The sequence below is a fragment of the Salmo trutta genome, unplaced genomic scaffold (assembly GCF_901001165.1).
Source record: "Salmo trutta unplaced genomic scaffold, fSalTru1.1, whole genome shotgun sequence".
Classification (NCBI taxonomy): Eukaryota; Metazoa; Chordata; class Actinopteri; order Salmoniformes; family Salmonidae; genus Salmo; species Salmo trutta.
Window position 1 is genome coordinate 922,625 of NW_021823216.1, and position 23,071 is coordinate 945,695.

A 23,071-nucleotide genomic window follows, 5' to 3' on the forward strand; every position below is an offset into this window, starting at 1 on the left:
TCAATCTGGCTCCCATCGGATCAACCCCATGTTTTATTTATTCAATATTCCATCAGCGTCGTCAGCCTGTAGAACCCAGCCCCATGGCTGCGTCCCAAATGACATCTTATACCCTAGATATAGTGCACTACTTTTGACCTGAGCCCTATGTGCACTAAATGGGGAGTAGGTTGTCATTTGGGACAGGGCCCATGTCAGCCAGGTAATGGGATCTCATCTCCTCCTGATCGCTGAGGAATGATCCATACTGGATCTGGCTGGCTCCTCAATGGACTTGGCATTTCTGTTCCCTCTGTCTCTTTATTCTCTCCCTCTCCCTCTCTGAGTCCCCCCTCCCCCTCCTTCTATTCAAAGGATTGAAATTAGGCTGCGGTTGTAACAGGGTTAGAGTTGTGTGCTCTCTGTAAATGTCAACTGAAATGAATATGGAAATGAGAGGCGGCTGGCACGGAGCAATGCTGAACTGTTGAAGTGCTGCTGGTTTCATTTCTGATTTCAACTCCTGGTAGTAAACTTTTTGTTTAAGGACAATCAGGCAGACAAGATGTGTGGTGAAGTCAGGGCCTGTATTCATAAAGTGTCTCTGAGTTGGAGTTACTGATCTATGATCAGGTTCCTTCTGTCCATGTCATCTCACTCATTATGTTCTTTATGAATACTGACCCTGGTGGCTGTTGGTTCCCTCTACAGAGAAAGAAGTAAAACAGGACAGAAACTTTGTCTGAAGACAGTCAGTCACGATGGATTGTGTAAATTCTACATCTATATATTTAGTCTGTTATTGTCTGCCTGTAACCCTGTAGCGGCACCATTTCACTGAGTCTAATCCTCTACATGCAAATGTATTTGGTGAATAGAGGAGATTCTGATTCTAAGGTCTCTGACTGTGTTGATTTCCTCCACAGAGAAAGACGTGAACAGGACAGATAGGACCAACACTTTCTATGAAGGACCAGACAACCCAGGACTGATTCTGCTGCACGATGTCCTCATGACCTACTGCATGTATGACTTTGACCTGGGTAAGACCACACTTGTCATACTGCATGACTTCGACCTGGGTAAGACCACGCTTGTCATACTGAATGACTTTGACCTGGGTAAGACCACACTTGTCATATTGTATGACTTTGACATGGGTAAGACAAAGCTTGTCATACTGAATGACTTTGACCTGGGTAAGACAAAGCTTGTCATACTGAATGACTTTGACCTGGGTAAGACCACACTTGTCTTACTGCATGACTTTGACCTGGGTAAGACCACACTTGTCATACTGCATGACTTTGACCTGGGTAAGACCACGCTTGTCATACTGCATGATTTTGACCTGGGTAAGACCATGCTTGTCATACTGAATGACTTTGACCTGGGTAAGACCACGCTTGTCATACTGAATGACTTTGACCTGGGTAAGACCACGCTTGTCATACTGAATGACTTTGACCTGGGTAAGACCACGCTTGTCATATTGTATGACTTTGACCTGGGTAAGACCACGCTTGTCATACTGCATGACTTTGACCTGGGTAAGACCACGCTTGTCATATTGCATGACTTTGACCTGGGTAAGACCACGCTTGTCATACTGAATGACTTTGACCTGGGTAAGACCACGCTTGTCATACTGAATGACTGACCTGGGTAAGACAAAGCTTGTCATACTGAATGTACTCAGCCTCTACTGGGTTTTTACTGAGGATTCACCAACAGTAAATACTACATGCCACTCAGCACCAGACGTGATCAGTGGAGGCTGCTGAGGGGAGGAGGGCTCATAATAATGGCTGAAACGGAGGGAGTAGAATGGTGTAAAACACATGGAAACCATGTGTTTGATGTATTTGATACCATTCCACTGATTCCGCTCCAGTCATTACCACGAGCCAGTCCTCCCTAATTAAGATGCCACCCACCTCCTGGGGTCAAGATTGTGTTGGTATGAAAGCTCTCCAGAACTGTTTCAAATCCTCTCTCTGTCACCACCAGGCTTTGACTGACTGACTGACTGACTGACTGACTGACTGACTGACTAAACCAGGTTGTTTTCTCTCTGTCACCAGGCTATGTCCAGGGTATGAGTGACCTGCTGTCTCCGATCCTCTATGTGATGGAGAACGAGGTGGACGCCTTCTGGTGCTTTGTCTCCTTCATGGACCAGATGGTGAGACTGACAACATAGAACTAGATATACTAGAACAGACATAATGTAATAAGACCATAGAAATAGGCTAGATAAACTAGCAGGGACATAACCTTCTAGTGCTCTGTCTCCTTCATGGACCAGATGGGTAAAACTGAGAACATCTGAATTATTAGAACATACATAGAAATATAATTACTAGAATGGACAAAGCCCCTCACACCAAAGCAAATTGAATGAGGATGTCCATTCCAGTCATTCCATGTCTGTGGGTGAGACCTTCACTGACCTCTGTGTAGGTATATGACAGCACAGTTCTTCCTGTTTAACGAGAGAGGGAGGCCAACTAGGTAAGTGTTGGTAGAGGGTGACCTGATTACCTGACCACGCTGGGTTCCCATGGTGCATTTCACAAAGGATGCATCCAAGACCACTCTCTCACATCCTCCACCAATAGCTGAGCAGAGCCCTCACGCTTTTTGATGTCACTCCAGCTCTATGATTTGTGTTCTGAATTATTTTTTTTCTGTCTTATTATCCAACCTATTGCAACACCATCCAGCTTCCTGTCTGTTCTGTTACAACACCATCCAGCTTCCTGTCTGTTCTGTTACAACACCATCCAGCTTCCTGTCTGTTCTGTTACAACACCATCCAGCTTCCTGTCTGTTCTGTTACAACACCATCCAGCTTCCTGTCTGTTCTGTTACAACACCATCCAGCTTCCTGTCTGTTCTGTTACAACACCATCCAGCTTCCTGTCTGTTCTGTTACAACACCATCCAGCTTCCTGTCTGTTCTCTGTTACAACACCATCCAGCTTCCTGTCTGTTCTCTGTTACAACACCATCCAGCTTTCTGTCTGTTCTCTGTTACAACACCGTCCAGCTTTCTGTCTGTTCTCTGTTACAACACCATCCAGCTTTCTGTCTGTTCTCTGTTACAACACCATCCAGCTTCCTGTCTGTTCTCTGTTACAACACCATCCAGCTTCCTGTCTGTTCTCTGTTACAACACCATCCAGCTTCCTGTCTGTTCTCTGTTACAACACCATCCAGCTTTCTGTCTGTTCTCTGTTACAACACCATCCAGCTTCCTGTCTGTTTCCTCTATTCTTTCCTCCACGTAGCTGCTGAAGTCATTTAAAGGGGATTTCGTGTTCATTAACCATTCATAGCTTTATAGATACTGTAGCCCAGGGCTGGTCTACCCTGTTAAACAGCCACACACACACACAGGTTAGGGTAAACAGCAATCATGATATTACTCGGCTGAGTGGTCTTGTACCTGACAGGCCCTTGTTATTCAAAGGAAACCCAAAGACCATGTCATCTCCAGCACTGTCGCTGTCGTCCCACCCATTAACACATAAAACATGGCTACATCAGGGTTATTGATTTAAACACCTGCCAGATAGCAACTTGTTAGTGAGGAAGGTAAAAGGAAAGCTGGTGATTGAGGAGTAGAGAGCATCAATATGGTGTTATGTGACTGGCTGGCTGAATGACTGGCTGACTAGCCGACAGGCTGAATGGCTGGCTGAATGACTGGCTGAATGGCTGGCTGGCCGACTGACATCAATTTTTTCTTCTTTAAAAGCATCACTAGTTCATCTGTCTGTATTACTGTACAAACTCTATATACAGCAGTATGTGGACACCCCTTCACATCAGTGGATTCGGTTATTTCAGCCACCCCCGTTTCTGACAGGTGTATAAAATTGAGCACACAGCCATGCAATCTCCATAAACAAACATTGGCAGTAGAATGGCCTTACTGAAGAGCTCAGTGACTTTCAATGTGGCACCTTCATAGGATGACACCTTTCCAACATGTCAGTTCGTCTGATTTCTGCCCTGCTAGAGCTGCCCCGGTCATCTTTAAGTGCTGTTATTGTGAAGTGGAAATGTCTAGGTGCAACAACGGCTCAGCATGCAAAGTGGTAGGCTACACAAGCTCACAGAATGGGACCGTGGAGTGCTGAAGCGTGTAAAAATTGTCTGTCCTCGGTTGCAACACTCACTACCGACTTCCAGACTGCCTCTGGAAGAAACGTCAGCACAAGAACTGTTCTTCAGGAGCTTAATGAAATTGGTTTCCATGGCTGAGCAGCCGCACACAAGCCTAAGATCACCATGTGCAATGCCAAGCGTTTGCTGGAATGGTGTAAAGCTCACCGCCATTGGACTCTGGAGCAGTGGAAACACATTCTCTGGAGTGAGGAATCACGCTTCATCTGGCAGTCCGACGGACGAATCTGGGTTAGGCGGAAGGTAACACTACCTGCCCCATGCGTAGTGCCAACTGTAAAGTGTGGAAGAGGAGGAATAATGGTCTGGGGCTGTTTTTCTTGGTTTCGGCTCCTTAGTTCCAGCGAAGGGGAATCTAATGCTACAGCATACAATGACATTCTAGACGATTCTGTGCTTCCAACTTTGTGGCAACAGTTTGGGGAAGGCCCTTTCCTGTTTCAGCATGACAATGCCCCCGTGCATAAGGCGAGGTCTATACAGAAATGGTTTGTCGAGATCGGTATGGGAAGAACTTGACTGGCCTGCACGGAGCCCTGACCTCAACCCCCAATTGAACACCTTTGGGATGAATTGGAACGCCGAGTCAGGCCTAATCGCCCAACATCAGTGCCCGACCTCACTAAAGCTCTTGTGGCTGAATGGAATCAAGTCCCCGTAGCAATGTTCCAACATCTAGTGGAAAGCCTTCCCAGAAGAGTGGAGGCTGTTATAGCAGCAATGTTCCAACATCTAGTGGAAAGCCTTCCCAGAAGAGTGGAGGCTGTTATAGCAGCAATGTTCCAACATCTAGTGGAAAGCCTTCCCAGAAGAGTGGAGGCTGTTATAGCAGCAATGTTCCAACATCTAGTGGAAAGCCTTCCCAGAAGAGTGGAGGCTGTTATAGTGGCAAAAGGGGGACCAACTCCATATTAATGCCCATGATTTTGGAATGAGATGTTTGACAAGCAGGTGTCTATATAGTGTAAAAGTGTTTGTATTGTATCTAAATTCTCAGCATCAGAACTTTGAGGAGCAGATGCAGGGTATGAAGACTCAGCTGATCCAGCTCAGCACACTGCTACGACTACTGGACCTGTCCTTCTGGAACTACCTGGGTGAGGGGAACACCACACACACACACACACACACACACACACACACACTGCTACGACTACTGGACCTGTCCTTCTGGAACTACCTGGGTGAGGGGAACACACACACACACACACACACACTGCTATGACTACTGGACCTGTCCTTCTGGAACTACCTGGGTGAGGGGAACACCCCACACACACACACACACACACACACACACCCACACACACTGCTACGACTACTGGAACTGTCCTTCTGGAACTACCTGGGTGAGGGGAACACACACAAACAGGGCATGCTTAAAAAAAAATCCTTACAGAAAACTAAGTTTAGCGTCCATTATTGTAGTCCGGGTAGTCCAGTCCCTCCCTAATGAATAACAGCCATTACTACCATTTAGAATCCACAGAATGGAACGTTCACCGTGACAACGGAACACACATTCATCCTCATCATAAGTGTACTAGATAATCATCTTGATAGAGCCAATGAAATATTACCCGTGTGCTTTCTCTCTCTCACAAGTGACGACGCCACATTTGTCTTCGAAGGAAAAACAAGACTTTATCCAAGTTTGACTGTGACTTCCTAATGAGATAAATATGGTGTGTTCTGTTTGGAAAGTCTTTCCTGTTTGCTAGAGGTCGTAGGGGGCAGCTGCATCCCTAAACAGTTCCTGATAAGTTGTTTTGAATTAGGCTGTTTAAATGCGGCTAGCGCTACAGTGCAGTCCGATTGGGACGATGTTGATTTATCACCGCATACTTTATAGTCATTAATTTTCTTGATTAATTTGGGCTCGCTCAGCCACCCTACTAAAACTGGTCTGCTGTTCGTTACCTCGCCGGATAACAACAACAGCTCCTTCGGAATTTAGAGACCATCCAAGAACAATAAACCAAGTAAATTCAATAATATGTAAATGAAATGTGTTATTTATCGCTTTAATTTGAGCAGGAAAGGTTAGATTGAGGGCAGGAAGAGGACGACTGTGATGGACGTGATTGTCTTTTTTGGAGGGGTGGGGGGGTGAAGGAGAGAAAGAAGAGAAGGAGAGGGGACAAAAGAGGCTTAAGGTCTATGATTGGGTGACTTTAATTTACGAGCCTCTTCCTCAACCCTCCTCCACCTCCTCACTATTGACCTTCCTTCAGCTCCTTGATCAGAGATGCTCACAACTCTGACACATTCAGAGTGGATTTAACCCTCTCAGGGATGGTTGGATCTATGGCTTTTCAGCTCATGATGTCTAAAGACAATACCTGAGATGTTGTCGGGTTCCCTTCATTCTAACCTTATGATGTTACAGAGGCTATCTGTACTTCTGCTAACCGTGTGTGTGTGTGTGTGTGTGTGTGTGTGTGTGTGTGTGTGTGTGTGTGTGTGTGTGTGTGTGTCCATCTTACAGGGGCCCAGGACTCTGGTCACCTGTACTTCTGCTTCCGCTGGCTCCTGATTCGCTTCAAGAGAGAACTGAGTTTCCCTGATGTCCTGCGTCTTTGGGAGGTGAGTCACAGACATTCAAGGCGTTTACCGTTAATCAATCGGCTGTTCTCTAATGATCGATCAGCCCACACAGTCAATCCAGCCAATCAATCAAAGAGACCAATCAGTCATTACAGTGAGCACTTGATCAATCGGTGGCCCCTCTCTGTCCCCTGACTCTCTGGTCCTGCTGCTCCTCAGTCTCACCTCCTCCTCTCCTCCTAACTCCCCGGAGGTGAATCAGTAGCCTGATTAAAGGGTCTGTAGTTTACTTTTCATTTCATCATCTCTCCATTCGTCCAGAGGCATTGCGAGGAAACACAATCCAATTAGCATTCATTTAATTATGTTTCACAGAATCACAACAATTTGTTTGATTTATCAGACATAATGATGCAGATACTGTAACACACACACACACACACACACACACACACACACACTGACTCTGATTGTCTCTGGGTTGGCTTCAGGTAATGTGGACTGGGCTGCCGTGCCAGAACTTCCACCTGCTGGTGTGCTGTGCCATCCTGGATTCAGAGAAACACCAGATTATGGAGGAACAATACGGCTTCAATGAGATCCTCAAGGTGTGTGTTCTTACATTTGGTGTGTATGTGTGTGTTCACTTGTATCTGTCTCTCTGTGTGTGTGCAAGGTTGGTTGGGTCAACATTATACTAAATATGACCTGCCCTACCTCCTAAAATAAAAAGGGTCATTTTAACTCCTATCAGGTGAGTGGGGGAGAAGGGGGAGAGTGGGGGAGAAGGGGAGAAGGTGAGAGTGGGGGAGAAGGTGAGAGTGGGGGAGAAGGTGAGAGTGGGGGAGAAGGAGAGAGTGGGGGAGAAGGAGAGAGTGGGGGAGAAGGTGAGAGTGGGGGAGAAGGAGAGAGTGGGGGAGAAGGGGAGGGTGGGGGAGAGGGCGAGAGTGGGGGAGGAGTGGGGGAGAGAGGGCGAGGGTGGGGGAGAGAGGGCGAGGGTGGGGGAGAGAGGGCGAGAGTGGGGAAAGAGAGAGGGCGAGAGTGGGGAAAGAGAGAGGGCGAGAGTGGGGGAGAGGGCGAGAGTGGGGGAGAGTGGGGGGAGAGAGGGGGAGAAGGCGAGGGTGCGGGAGTGCGGGGGATTAGGGGAGTGGGGGAGTAGGGGAGGGTGGGGGAGAAGGGGAGAGTGGGGGAGAAGGGGAGTGTGGGGGATTAGGGGAGAAGGGGAGGGTGGGGGAGAAGGGGAGAGTGAGGGGGAGGGAGAAGGGGAGAAGGGGAGGGTGGGGGGAGGGAGAGTGAGGGAGAAGGGGAGAGTGAGGGAGAAGGTGAGAAGGGGAGGGAGAAGGTGAGAGTGGGGTAGAGGGTGAGAGGGGGAAGGTGAGGGTGGGGGAGAAGGGGAGAGGGAGGGACAGCACCACAGACACATTGATGTCTGGTCCCCTCTGTCTTTTAGTGGTGTTCAACCACTCACTATTAAAAGTCTCCTCCATCTAAATGTACTGATGATGGTCAATGAAAACCATAGAAGTAGTTTTTTCTCCTGTTTTCTCAGGAGTGGAATGGGATTGTTTTTCTGCATGTTTAGTGTTTTTGTATATTGAAAATGACTAATGATAGGTTTGGTAATCACTCTGGAAATATCGGCTGATGTAATCTGGAGTTATCTTGGCTGTGTCATATACGTGATAGCCTGTAAGGATGCTTTAGTACCATTTAAATCATTCAACATTTTACCTTGAGGTTACTTCCTGATGTGATCACAGCTGTTCTTTCTGCAGTTGGTAGACAGCTAGTAGATGGTAACCATGGAGACCTTGCAGGCTCTATCTATCTATACAGTAGCTAAAACACCAGGTGGGAGAGGGAGGGAGGCGGCAGTAGATAGGGGGAGAAAGAGAGTGGGGAGAAAGAGAGCGGGGAGAGCAAGGGGGGACTTTTAGGGAGGGGGAGAAAGAGAGCGAGGGGGGACTTTTAGGGAGGGAGAGAGAGGGAAAGAGAGTGGGGAGAGAGAAACATGGAGAGAGAATGAGCTTTACACTGTGTTTTATGATGACTGAAAGAAGCAGTTAATTATCACCTAGCAGGAGCATGTGGTCTTCTAACTAACAGGCTCTCACTGCCTAGTCGCATTGCAACACAGGTGTTATTTCCACACAGAATACACTGTCTGTTTTCTGTTAAATGAGTCAACTGAAAATGGTATTCAGTTTTGAAGTGTTTATACGTTTTGAAGTGTTTATACTTTAACACAGGGACGGGCAACTTTGATGGGGTAGGGGCCGCCAAAAAATCTTAACTCATCACGAGGGGCCGCAGTGGCTCACTGGTCTGCATACCCACATCCATATCCACACATGCAGTCAGGGCTGGCTCTAGCATTTTGGAGGCCCTAAGCAACATTTTGTTGGGGGCCCCCGCCACCTTGCGGGCAAAACTTTTTTTTTTTTTTTAGCTGCCCCCGTCTTGAAAGCGGGGTGAAAAAGTTTTACACAATTCTACACATTTTGCCATTGGATAGAAAGAAATGTTTGCAGTGAGAGAGCGACTAACAGCCCCAAGTCGGTTACTACAAGTTTTTATTTTTAATACATTTGCAAACATGTCTAAACAGTTTTTTGTCATTATGGGGTATTGTGGGTAGAATTGATAGGGATGTTTAATTTATTTAATCCATTTTAGAATAACAGCGTAACAAAATGTGGAAGAAGTCAAGGGGTCTGAATACTTTCCGAATGGGGACGACAGATGTTTTCCTTGTCAGCTCAGGGATTCGATCCAGCAATCTTTCGGATACTGGCCCAATGCTCTAACCACTATGGTATCTGCCGCCCCATACAGGAAGTGTGTTGAAAAAAAAATAATACACCTCTTTATTTTTACTATATATTTCTTTATATATATATGTCAAAATAGAGAAAAACCCCTTGAATGAGAAGGTGTATTTTTTTATCTATATTTTTTAACCTTTATTTAACTAGGCAAGTCAGTTAAGAACAAATTCTTATTTACAGTGACGGCCTTGTTCAGGGGCAGAACGACAGATTTTTACCTTGTCGGCTCGGGGATTCGATCCAGCAACCTTTCGGTTACTGGCCCAACGCTCTGACCACTAGGCTACCTGCAGAACCCATACAGTACCAGTCAAAAGTTTGGACACCTAATCATTCAAGGGTTTTTCTTTATTTTTTAAAATATTTTCTATATTGTAGAATAATAGTGAAGACGTCAAAACTATGAAATACCTCATATGGAATCATGTAGTAACCAAAATGGGGGATTGGAAATGATGCAGACAATTGCATCTGCAATATGAAAGCTGATCTGCCCCCTTTGATGACATGGGCTAGTTGAGTGACCTATCAGAAGGAGTATCACTGTGCACTTTCACCTCCCTGCGAAGTTCATCAGAACTTATTTCATCTGTAGCCTAATAAACTGCGTGGTTTCCTGAGTCCTAGCTGGAGGATCAGCCATCACGTGACTCCGCGTTTACTCCCATATGATGGTTATTCTATCAATATTTGCGCGTAAAGGCGTTTCCAACGCCATTTCTCACAAAACATTTTACCGATTAGAAAAACATCCCACCATGTCGAACGAACAAATTATCTGTCACATTTCTGAAATTGTACCGAAACTTCCTGTTTCCATCATAGATGTTGTGATGTGTTTTTATACAGTATGACTTTACTAGCATAACATCTGTGGATGGAAATGTGGTTACTGACTGACATGGGAGAATCTGTGGATGGAAATGTGGTTACTGACTGACATGGGAGAATCTGTGGATGGAAATGTGGTTACTGACTGACATGAGAGAATCTGTGGATGTAAATGTGGTTACTGACTGACATGGGAGAATCTGTGGATGGAAATGTGGTTACTGGCTGACATGATAGAATCTGTGGATGGAAATGTGGTTACTGACTGACATGAGAGAATCTGTGGATGGAAATGTGGTTACTGGCTGACATGAGAGAATCTGTGGATGGAAATGTGGTTACTGACTGACATGATAGAATCTGCTGATGTACAACCACATGTATAAATTACACCTTGTGTAACTCTCAACAGTGAGTTGAAAAGTTTGGGGTCACTTAGAAATGTCCTTGTTTTTGAAAGAAAAGCACATATTTTGCCCATTTTTTTTTTAAGTAACATCAAATTGATCCGAAAGACAGTGTAGACATTGTTAATGTTGTAAATTACTTTTGTAGCTTGAAACGGCAGTTTTTTTAAAATGGAATATCTACGTAGGCGTTGTTAGGTTCCAATGAGTTCAGAGTAAAAACTCAACGGTCACTATGAACGCTTTAAACCAAGTTTATTCTTCCCAGAGGGTCAATACAGCTGCATTAGACAAAGACATGGTCCCACCCGTGGTAGCTTACCGACCCCACTTTGGATGGAGTCTCCTCGTTATCGCCAAACATTGCATCATTATTGCCTGGCAGGGAGCTAAGGGATATTGGGCCTTCAACGGTTCCTCCCCTTATCTGTACTGCCACGTGATCGTTTCCCTGCAATCAGCCCCTTCCAAGCTTCATTCAAGCTCAGAAACCTATCAGTCTCCCCCCCTTTTTGAATATCTGATATCATACTGTTCAACATTACATACACTTGGAAATTACTAAAAATGGAAAACCAATGATAATAAAACACAAACACAAAATAAACATAATTCTCATTCACAGTGAGGTTTACAAACTCCGAGACTAATGGCCTCTGTTCTATGATCACACCAAACCCTCTCATTTCTATGTATTACAGAACACTGATAATAACTTGTCCACTGGAGCTGTTGACTTCAATTTCAACTTTCTCCTTCTGCTTCCTAAGAGAGTGATAGCGCAAGACTTGCAAAGTACAAATAAACACCAAAACACAACAGCATTAACAATGTGTTAAGATATGCACAATTATATATGCATGACAACATGACATTTCCCACTCTCTCTTCGCCTGACTTTGTCTTCAGAACACTTTTCTGCTGGATTCCACAAAAATGAAAGCCCTCAAAAGCCTCCTCATGCTTTCACCCAGTCTTCACCGTCAGACCACAGGTTCTGAGAGGTGTTCCCAAGCCATGTCATCCTCACTTTGCTCCCCATCTCCTTCCTAGTCACCTGATAGGCGGGTCACCTGATAGGCGGGGTCACCTGATAGGCGGGGTCACCTGATAGGCGGGGTCACCTGATAGGCGGGGTCACCTGATAGGCGGGGTCACCTGATAGGCGGGGTCACCTGATAGGCGGGTCACCTGATAGGCGGGTCACCTGATAGGCGGGTCACCTGATAGGCGGGGTCACCTGATAGGCGGGTCACCTGATAGGCGGGGTCACCTGATAGGCGGGTCACCTGATAGGCGGGTCACCTGATAGGCGGGTGCGTAGCCCTAATCAACACTACATCCTCTTGAGTTAACTCAGCACTGGATAGACTTTCACATTAATGCCTCCAACATGTTGTTTACTGTACAATTACCCCACCATCTTTCCTTTCATCTGATCCATTAACCAATAAAGCAGCTAACCCAACTATGGTGGTTAAAGTGGCTCCCAGACCCAACCCATCTGATCCATTAACCAATAAAGCAGCTAACCCAACTATGGTGTTTAAAGTAGCTCCCAGACCCAACCCATCTGATCCATTAACCAATAAAGCAGCTAACCCAACTATGGTGTTTAAAGTAGCTCCCAGACCCAACCCATCTGATCCATTAACCAATAAAGCAGCTAACCCAACTATGGTGTTTAAAGTAGCTCCCAGAACCAACCCATCTGCCTGTCTACAGTGGAATCTAGTCTTTCTCTCTCTTTAGCTCCACTTCCTCTGTCATGGCGTCTTCAAGCTCACACATTATGCAGCTGGACCTCACTTCACGTGAGAAGTGTAAACCCACCGAGGAGAGACATGATGATCTTTACCACTGCAGGTGCTGTAAGGAGTACTGTGTGTGGACCAGACCAACACTGTCCCAACACCCCCTGCTACAGAGACATGATGATCTTTACCACTGCAGGTGCTGTAAGGAGTACTGTGTGTGGACCAGACCAACACTGTCCCAACACCTCCGCCTGGTGTATCTTGATGTACACTCAGCCTCCAGCATTCAGCCCTGCCCTCGGTTATCTCCTGCTCCTCATGTGCTGCTTCCACCTGGGAATATACACACTGCAACGCATGGGTCATTTCCTGACAACATAGACTGTCCCATTATGGCCAGATCACTAGTCTGTGAGGTGAATAACAGCTCCCGGTACTCCCATCGGTCCCCCAGTTACCAGCTACCAAGCCATGTGACATGAGTCCTCATAAACTGATATCCCAACAATGCTACTAAAGTAACTACTGTTTCTACTAACATGACCCCTGACTATAATCTCCTTCACTTCCTGTCCTGAGAATAACTACTGTTACTACTAACATGACCCCTGACTGTATCCTCCTTTACTTCCTGTCCTGAGAATAACTACTGTTACTACTAACATGACCCCTGACTATAACCTCCTTCACTTCCTGTCCTGAGAATAACTACTGTTACTACTAACATGACCCCTGACTATATCCTCCTTCACTTCCTGTCCTGAGAATAACTACTGTTACTACTAACATGACCCCTGACTATAATCTCCTTCACTTCCTGTCCTGAGAATAACTACTGTTACTACTAACATGACCCCTGACTATAATCTCCTTCACTTCCTGTCCTGAGAATAACTACTGTTACTACTAACATGACCCCTGACTATAATCTCCTTCACTTCCTGTCCTGAGAATAACTACTGTTACTACTAACATGACCCCTGACTATAACCTCCTTCACTTCCTGTCCTGAGAATAACTACTGTTACTACTAACATGACCCCTGACTGTATCCTCCTTCACTTCCTGTCCTGAGAATAACTACTGTTACTACTAACATGACCCCTGACTATATCCTCCTTCACTTCCTGTCCTGAGAATAACTACTGTTACTACTAACATGACCCCTGACTATATCCTCCTTCACTTCCTGTTCTGAGAATAGCTACTGCATGTAATGAGGAAAGAGTAATGGCATTGGACCTGACAACCTCACAGGTTTAAAGAAAGTTGACAGTAGTGTCTGAAATGCCAACATGATCTCTGCTACTCTCACCATGATCTGGGTCTGTGTAATAGTCCCTATACTGTGCACAGTTAGCTGTCCTCCCTCTCCTACGAACTATCTCCTGTAACAATATACACAGTCTCTGTGGATGATACCATTCTATCACCCTGATCACATTCCATCCCACTTAACAGTCTGATGTAAACATTCTGTCTCAAACACAGGCCTCATGTGTACCTCACCTCCTGCTACAGAGACATTTACACATGTATCATACCATCTAACCCATAACACACTAGTCACGACTCCTAATGCACTTCTACAGTTAGAAACATACTAAAACAATCCTAAATCAATTAGTCAATATACATCAGTCCCTCCTCTGGAACAGTGATCAGTCTTATGTTCCACGACACCTAAAAACATATTGACTTGAACAGGAAAGAGAGAAAGTACATGTTTAATAATTCACACCAGCCTTGATGCTACTAGGACTGGGGACAGAACCGTCTATCCGTTACGTTCTATAGCCATGTGACACTGGTCTCCATGCCGTCTCCTTCATTTTCATCCTTGGGTGTTATCGCAAGACAGACTATGAACCTTGTATGCAATTAATTATACCGTATCATCCAGGAATCTCTATGTATTGATGCGATTTAACATTAATATTCTGATGACATGGTAAAACAAAAGATACATCTTCATGGTTGACCCAAGCTATCATCCAGTGAGTTCTCTAATACCTCCCTCTCGGAGGACACTTAAAGATAAGGTTTCTAGAGCCTTCCTGGGGCTAATACATTTTAGCAGTGCCCCCACGCCTCCAGTTTGAGAACAACTCTCTCTCGCTGAATCATAACTAAAACATTTTATAAATGATCCAACCCAAATTGAGAATGACAGTCCTTAGTCCTTTACTTTGAGTCTTCTCATCCTAGCACACATCATCCCGGTTAGAATGTACATTTATAAACGGGAACTTTTATTGCCGGTAATAAATCTTCTCATTACAGCCCCCCTTTGTCCCTGTTTTCCTGGTAATGAAAGATCGGTATCTCAATGCATACTTAGTCCAAATTGTTTGCAGTGTGTAGACATCCCTTCTCCCTGCACTTATCATTCTAGTGTGTCTTCTTCAGATAGCGTTGCAGTTCATCTTCCCAATGGCACATGTAACTCTTGCCTGTCACATTAGATGGCCCTTGATAATGTCCCGATTTCAATGTAAAGAAATGTTTTTCCCACTAATACAAGTCTCTCACCTGAGCCGCTATCACCATTCTGTCTGGTCAATTTCTCCCATCAGCACGCTAGCATGAGAGAAGTTTGTATGTTATATCTCTCCATGCTCACTCCACATGCGCGGTCTCAGCGCCCCTGCCGCCTGTACCCAGGTTAATGGCTTGGACTCAGATAGGAGTGTTAAAGGTCACTGTCACATTGAACGCCTTTGTTGCTCTTTCTTCAGCCGGTTTGGGAGGGTTTTGTGGTTCACACACTGTTTGTGGCCAAATGATTCCTACATGCATTAAGACACCATCTGACGTCACCTTCCATGATAACCTATAGAGAGGACAGATCAGAACAACAGTTTTAGTTCAATTCATTTCTATTTCAGGAAATCCAGACGCTTTGACTATATCACAAATTATTACATTCCAATTTTTTTTAATAGCATTATCTCTATGACAAATGTCAAATAGCATAACAATATATACTGTTACTGTTGAAACCATTTTCCTACTTAGTTCTTACTCCCCTATTTTACTGGCAACCTTTCGGAAGAGTTGCCAGATCAGGGAGTTAACACCCTAACCCATGGGGGGAATCCCAACACTCCAGCAGGGAGTTAACAGCCTAACCCATGGGGGGAATCCCAACACTCCAGCAGGGAGTTAACACCCTAACCCATGGGGGGAATCCCACACTCCAGCAGGGAGTTAACACCCTAACCCATGGGGGGAATCCCAACACTCCAGCAGACCTAATCTGGTGAAATTTCTATTGAAACGAAATCAGCAATACACATCACAATCCATTTCATGAAATCAGCAATACACATCACAATCCATTTCATGAAATCAGCAATACACATCACAATCCATTTCATGAAATCAGCAATACACATCACAATCCATTTGGAGTAACTGTCAACCCTCATTACATATATTTGTATTTCTATATGTAGACTGAACAAAGTACATGTGTATATTTACCCAAGACCAGGACCCTGGGAACTGGTAGTTTCCACTTTGAACACATGATTCACATCGTGATTCAAAAACAAACACTGCATGTTAACTCAAATAAACACATTTGAATACCCAATCATCTTAGAATTACAATTCTTGATAATTGTTTATTTTATTTATTTAACCTTTATTTAACTAGGCAAGTCATAACTCCATAAGGAAATAATGGTATCTCATTAAGTAATGGTAAAATAGAATCCCACAGGTCCCCTTCATTGATCAAACACCGCTATGTAAAATGTTCCTGTCCCGCTGCTCTCAAGAGGATTTGTTGTTGCTCTTTTGAAAAAGATGTAAACGCTTGTATAGCATAATTTCCTCCGAATACAACAGGCTCCATTTCTACTTTACACTCATTCTACCAATTTCCGATAGCTCCCTGTTTTAGATGTGGGACTATCTGCCTACGCATAGATTTTTGTTTCTCTCGCTACGCAAACACTAGTCTCAACGTCAACATTGAGTTCCTCTGTCCAGGCTCTGTGTTCTTTTGCCCATGTTAATCTTTTATTTTTATTGGCCGGTCTGAGAGATCGCTTTTTCTTTGCAACTCTGCATAGAAAGCCAGCATCCCGGAGTCGCGTCTTCACTGTTGACGTTGAGACTGGTGTTTTTGCCAGTACTATTTAATGAAGCTGCCAGTTGAGGACTTGTGAGGCATCTGTTTCTTAAACTAGACACTCCAATGTACTTGTCCTCTTGCTCAGTTGTACACCGGGGCCTCCCACTCCTCTTTCTATTCTGGTTTGAGCCAGTTTATGTTGTTCTGTGAAGGGAGTAGTACACAGCGTTGTACGAGATCTTCAGTTTCTTGGCAATTTCTCGCATGGAATAGCCTTAATTTCTCAGAACAAGAATAGACTGACGAGTTTCAGAAGAAATTACAATTTTGAGCCTGTAATCGAACCCACAAATGTTGATGCTCCAGATACTCAACTAGTTTAAAGAATGCCAGTTTTATTGCTTTTTTTAATCGGTTCAACAGTTTTCAGCTGTGCTAACATAATTGCAAAAGAGTTTTCTAATGATCAATTAGCCTTTTTAAAATGATAAACTTGGATTAGTTAACACAACGTGCCATTGGAACACAGGAGTGATGGTTGCTGATAACGGGCCTATTTAGATATTCCATTAAAGTCAGCCGTTTCCAGCAACAATAGTCATTTACGACATTAACAATGTCTACACTGTATTTCTGATCAATTTGATGTTATTTTAAAAGGACAAAAAATTAGCTTTTTAAAAAACAAGGATGTTTTCAAGTTTTGTACAGTAGTGTATGTTTTACTGATCTGCCCGCAGGCCGTCAGTTCCCCATCTCTGCTTTAGCAAGTCACTGATCAAAGAATGTCCTCCTCTCTTCTTTCCAGCTCATAAATGAACTGCCGATGAAACTGGACATCACGGCCATCCTCAACAAAGCTGAAGCTATATGCCTGCAGCTGAAGAGTTGTAAGGTATGTATCCATAGATAGATGTCCTATCTTCAGAACATTTGTGCTTCCAGTATATTCTGAAATACATACATGGGTTTTGAGAAGTTCACCCATCCGGCTCGAAGGACCATGGTAAATAATGGAGGGTTTGCTGAGTGTGGAGAGGGAAAGGAAGTGGGATACAATTGGTTTGTGCAGTTTCCAGTAGAAGGGTGTGAAGGGGGTTTTCAACACAACCCTCGTTAACTTGTTTGTTTATTCCAACAACATCTTTATAGTATTTACCCAACAGTGTTAGAAACACACAGGGGGTATGAATGAATGCAGTTGAATCTAACCCTCATTCAAAAAACCTATCTGTGATGTATGTTTTTAATATGTATTTTTATTTATTTTATAAAACTAAGAAAACTGTGTAGGATTTCTCCAACTTGGTGGTATAACTATATACACAAGGTGTGTGAATAAATGCAGTTGAATCTAAACCTCATCAAAACTGTGTCTGTGACACACATTTTTAATAGTTTCTTCTGATGATAACCTTTTAAGATGTGTCCAACTCCATGGCAGAACATTAGATACCTTCAGAATGTTTGTGCCTGTATTCTGAAACCCTTACTGAACTCAGACTCGATTGTACCTATATTCATAGCTAACACACTTCAACACCTTGTATTGACCTATGGTTCCAACCAGATCTTTAATCTTATGTTTATTATCTGTGTAGGATTTGCCAAATTCAGTGGTTGAGATCCTTGGATTCAACAGCACAGACACCGAGTCATCATCCCAGTCAGAGGACACTGAGCGAATGGACAGACCAGACTCTCCGGAACCTTCTACACCGTCAGACGACCAGCAGGACTTAGTCTCTGACTACAGCCCCAGCGCCGACAACAGACACTTACGGGACGCAGCGCGTGACGTTTACAAATTAGCCTACATATCGTAGCCAGCCTGGCTAACAGTAGTCTCTTGTCCAGTGAGAAATTTGGTTCTGGTGGCTGAGATGGGGCTCACAGCCTAGTGAAATAGGTGGATTGTCTCTCTCCCACCTCACAGACAGAGGAGAGATAGGAAATGGCTTCTCGGGGCAGTATCATTATAATAGAGCCCAAGAGGTATTCATTTAAAGGAAGTTTTGCAAATCAAATAATTCTTGTAATGATTCTCTGTCTATTAATCATCTCATTTTTCTTGTTAGAGGTTGGTCTGAGTTTTTAGGATATTGCTCCTTATTTCCCCTGACTCCAAGGTATTTAGTGATCAGCAGATTGCTCCTTATTGCCCCTGACTCCAAGGTATTTAGTGATCAGCAGATTGCTCCTTATTGCCCCTGACTCCAAGGTATTTAGTGTTCAGCAGATTGCTCCTTATTGCCCCTGACTCCAAGGTATTTAGTCTTCAGCAGATTGCTCCTTATTGCCCCTGACTTGTTAATCGCTCCTGAATCATGTGAATAGTCAAATGTAATGCTGAAGTAGTTGACATGTGGTTTAAATGGAGGTGGAAGGGCTGAGGAATGGATAAGGTTTTATATAAACAGGGCTTATTATATCTCACTGTAGTATTCAGCTAATAGGAGTCCTACTGTAGGTGTAATTCAACTCTAACTCTTTAATGAAGATGTGGTTGTATTATCTCAAGGCAAGGCCACTCTCCTCTACCAACTGAAAAGGATTGTCTGCCCTGCAGCCCATTGACAGATTATACCCAGTGTATAAAACATTAAGAACACCTGATCTTTACATGACATAGACTGACCAGGTGAAAGATATGATCCCTTATTGAAGTCACTTGTTAAATCCTCTTCAATCAGTGTAGACGAAGGGAAGAGAAAGGTAAAATAAGGATTTTTTTTAGCCTTGAGACAGTTGAGACATGGATTGTGTATGTGTGCCATTCAGAGGATCAATGGGCAAGACAAAATATTTAAGTGCCTTTGAACGGGGTGTGGTAGTAGGCACCAGGTGCACCAGTTTAAGTGTGTGAAGAACTGCAACGCTGCTGTATTTTTCAACAGTGTCCCGTGTGTATTAACAATGGTCCACCATCCAAAGGACATTCAGCCAACTTGACACAACTGTGGGAAGCATTGGAGTCAACATGGACCAGCATCCCTGTGGAACGCTTTAGACACCTTGTAGAGTCCATGTCCTGACGAATTGAGGCTGTTCTAAGGGCAAAAGGGACGATACTCAATATTAAACAAGTGTTCCTAATGTTTTGTCAACTCAGGGATTTTTCCATGTAGCTGCCTTACTGACATCTGATTTGGTAAGACTGAAAGAGACATGATTCATATTGAAAAATGTACTTTGTTTCTGAAACCATATTGTTAATCATACTAGAATGTGTGGGTTGGCACGGTGATAATATATGTACACATATTAGACGTATGTTCCTCTGGACTGGAGGTTCCCACAAGTTGCTTTGTCAAACACCCAACCTTACAGCAACGTTTTTAAAATGTAGACTTCATGCTAAGCCTACCACGAGGCCTTTGTCAACATATACAGACAGACTTACTTCCATGTACTCATTTATATCGTCTGTTAGCTTACTCGCCTCCCAAAACATAGTGAATATGGTTCTTGATGTGTTTAATATTGACACGTCTTACTTCTGAGAAAGATTGTAAAGTAGTTGTTGTAGTCATTGATTATGCTGCAACACTTAGCCTTCAAGTGATGTATCAGAAAATGTAATGCTGGAAGACTTTTCCTACCTGAATCTTTCTGTGTACAGATTTGTATATTTCAGCTGTGTGTGTGTGTGTGTGTGTGTGTATTACTGCTCAAAAAAATAAAGGGAACACTTAAACAACACAATGTAACTCCAAGTAAATCACACTTCTGTGAAATCAAACTGTCCACTTAGGAAGCAACACTGATTGACAATACATTTCACATGCTGTTGTGCAAATGGAATAGACAACAGGTGGAAATTATAGGCAATAAGCAAGACACCCCCAATAAAGGAGTGGTTCTGCAGGTGGGGACCACAGACCACTTCTCAGTTCCTATGCTTCCTGGCTGATGTTTTGGTCACTTTTGAATGCTGGCGGTGCTTTCACTCTAGTGGTAGCATGAGACGGAGTCTACAACCCACACAAGTGGCTCAGGTAGTGCAGCTCATCCAGGATGGCACATCAATGCGAGCTGTGGCAAGAAGGTTTGCTGTGTCTGTCAGCGTAGTGTCCAGATTATGGAGGCGCTACCAGAAGACAGGCCAGTACATCAGGAGACGTGGAGGAGGCCGTAGGAGGGCAACAACCCAGCAGCAGGACCGCTACCTCCGCCTTTGTGCAAGGAGGAGCAGGAGGAGCACTGCCAGAGCCCTGCAAAATGACCTCCAGCAGGCCACAAATGTGCATGTGTCTGCTCAAACGGTCAGAAACGGACTCCATGAGGGTGGTATGAGGGCCCGACGTCCACAGGTGGGGGTTGTGCTTACAGCCCAACACCGTGCAGGACGTTTGGCATTTGCCAGAGAACACCAAGATTGGCAAATTCGCCACTGGCGCCCTGTGCTCTTCACAGATGAAAGCAGGTTCACACTGAGCACGTGACAGACGTGACAGAGTCTGGAGACGCCGTGGAGAACGTTCTGCTGCCTGCAACATCCTCCAGCATGACCGGTTTGGCGGTGGGTCATTCATGGTGTGGGGTGGCATTTCTTTGGGGGGACGCACAGCCCTCCATGTGCTCGCCAGAGGTAGCCTGACTGCCATTAGGTACCGAGATGAGATTATCAGACCCCTTGTGAGACCATATGCTGGTGCGGTTGGCCCTGGGTTCCTCCTAATGCAAGACAATGCTAGACCTCATGTGGCTAGAGTGTGTCAGCAGTTCCTGCAAGAGGAAGGCATTGATGCTATGGACTGGCCCGCCCGTTCCCCAAACCTGAATCCAATTGAGCACATCTGGGACATCATGTCTCGCTCCATCCACCAACGCCACGTTGCACCACAGACTGTCCAGGAGTTGGCGGATGCTTTAGTCCAGGTCTGGGAGGAGATCCCTCAGGAGACCATCCGCCACCTCATCAGGAGCATGCCCAGGCGTTGTAGGGTGGTCATACAGGCACGTGGAGGCCACACACACTACTGAGCCTCATTTTGACTTGTTTTAAAGACATTACATCAAAGTTGGATCAGCCTGTAGTGTGGTTTTCCACTTTAATTTTGAGTGTGACTCCAAATCCAGACCTCCATGGGTTGATAAATTGGATTTCCATTGATTATTTTTGTGTGATTTTGTTGTCAGCACATTCAACAATGTAAAGAAAAAAGTATTTAATAAGATTATTTCATTCATTCAGATCTAGGATGTGTTATTTTAGTGTTCCCTTTATTTTTTGAGCAGTATATATATATATATATATAATATATATATATATGATACCGTCTTTGACAACCAATTATGTTTTGAAAAACAATTGAGGTTCTCCCCATTTGAGACAGTCTGTTCACAGTTCCACATATCCTGTGGCTAGAAATATAACAAAATGAACCATAATGTCCCTTATTATGTCCCTTATTTTGTTCCCTATTTTACACCGACACAAATGGACAACTATGTACCTTTTTGGTTTTCCAATACAATGAATGCCGCTCATTCAAAGGCTTGATGTAACAGTGAGACAACAGAACACTTTCATGTTAGTTATTTACCGATGAGACAATGAATCTGTTGGCTCTCAGCTGATGTGCTGTTCTCTCTGGTCTCTGTTGTTGTTGTAAGAGATTTGGAGTCTTTCCTAGAAACAGAGTCTGCTTCCCAAATGGCACCCTATTCCCTACGTAGTGCACTACTTAGCCTAGGGCTCTGGTCAAAAGTGAATAGGGGAACAATCAGTGTCTGAGATTCAGCATCTGAAGGATCTTCAGTGTTCATAGCGTTTAACAAAAACCAGCGTGAGGATTTTCATATCCTTGTCCAATAGGAAATTACCTCAGTTGCTATGTCATTTTCTAGGCTACAGCCTGAGGCCCCTAACTGCATGCCTGCCCTCCTGTCACCCAGAAATGTGAAACCAAAATACAAGGATTCTGTTGGCCTCGCCTTGAAGAATAAACTGAGATCAGATATCAAACACTTTTCTTACATAGACTTGGATAAATAACCCAGAGAAAATGAAGTTGTTCTTTGAGATGAGCGCTATAGATGCTATTGTGGTTTTGTAACAAACTACTTGTGAGTTATTGATGGGCTGGTGAATTGGCTGCACATGTTTGAAAGCCTGCAAATTGTGAAAGAAATGGCTCTTTACAAATGAAATAGAACTTCACACATCTTGAGACCACCAGATGGTTCATAGCAAGTGCCAGTATTCATCTAGCTAAGACTACCAGCTGTTGTAAGCCGTCTGAAACGACGCATAGCTGAACACCGCAGCTCAATCAGGTGTAAGAACACTGACTATCCATCCAGTAGCAGCTCACTTTGTTGAAGCTAACCGTCCCATCTCCTCCCTCAAATACACCGCATGGGGCATGTTGCTCTACCAAGGAGAGGAGGTAACATGGAGGTCCTACTACTACAGAGGAGAGGAGGTAACATGGAGAT

General features: G+C 44.3%; 2 protein-coding genes across 4 annotated transcripts in view; both read left to right on the top strand.

Moving 5' to 3' along the window:
- The window catches only part of LOC115189703 (TBC1 domain family member 15-like), a 62,048-nt gene extending 41,721 nt beyond the window's left edge, over positions 1–20,327 (top strand). Inside the window, exons 11-17 of the mRNA XM_029748243.1 lie at positions 906–1,022; positions 2,064–2,164; positions 5,171–5,270; positions 6,662–6,759; positions 7,212–7,328; positions 17,436–17,522; positions 18,229–20,327. Coding sequence (XP_029604103.1) covers positions 906–1,022; positions 2,064–2,164; positions 5,171–5,270; positions 6,662–6,759; positions 7,212–7,328; positions 17,436–17,522; positions 18,229–18,453 — 845 coding nt within the window. The 3' untranslated portion in view covers positions 18,454–20,327. The remainder of the gene's footprint in view (positions 1–905; positions 1,023–2,063; positions 2,165–5,170; positions 5,271–6,661; positions 6,760–7,211; positions 7,329–17,435; positions 17,523–18,228) is intronic.
- The window catches only part of LOC115189705 (uncharacterized protein RP612), a 579,758-nt gene that overhangs the window by 55,389 nt on the left and 501,298 nt on the right, over positions 1–23,071 (top strand). The gene's annotated exons all lie outside the window — the stretch shown is intronic.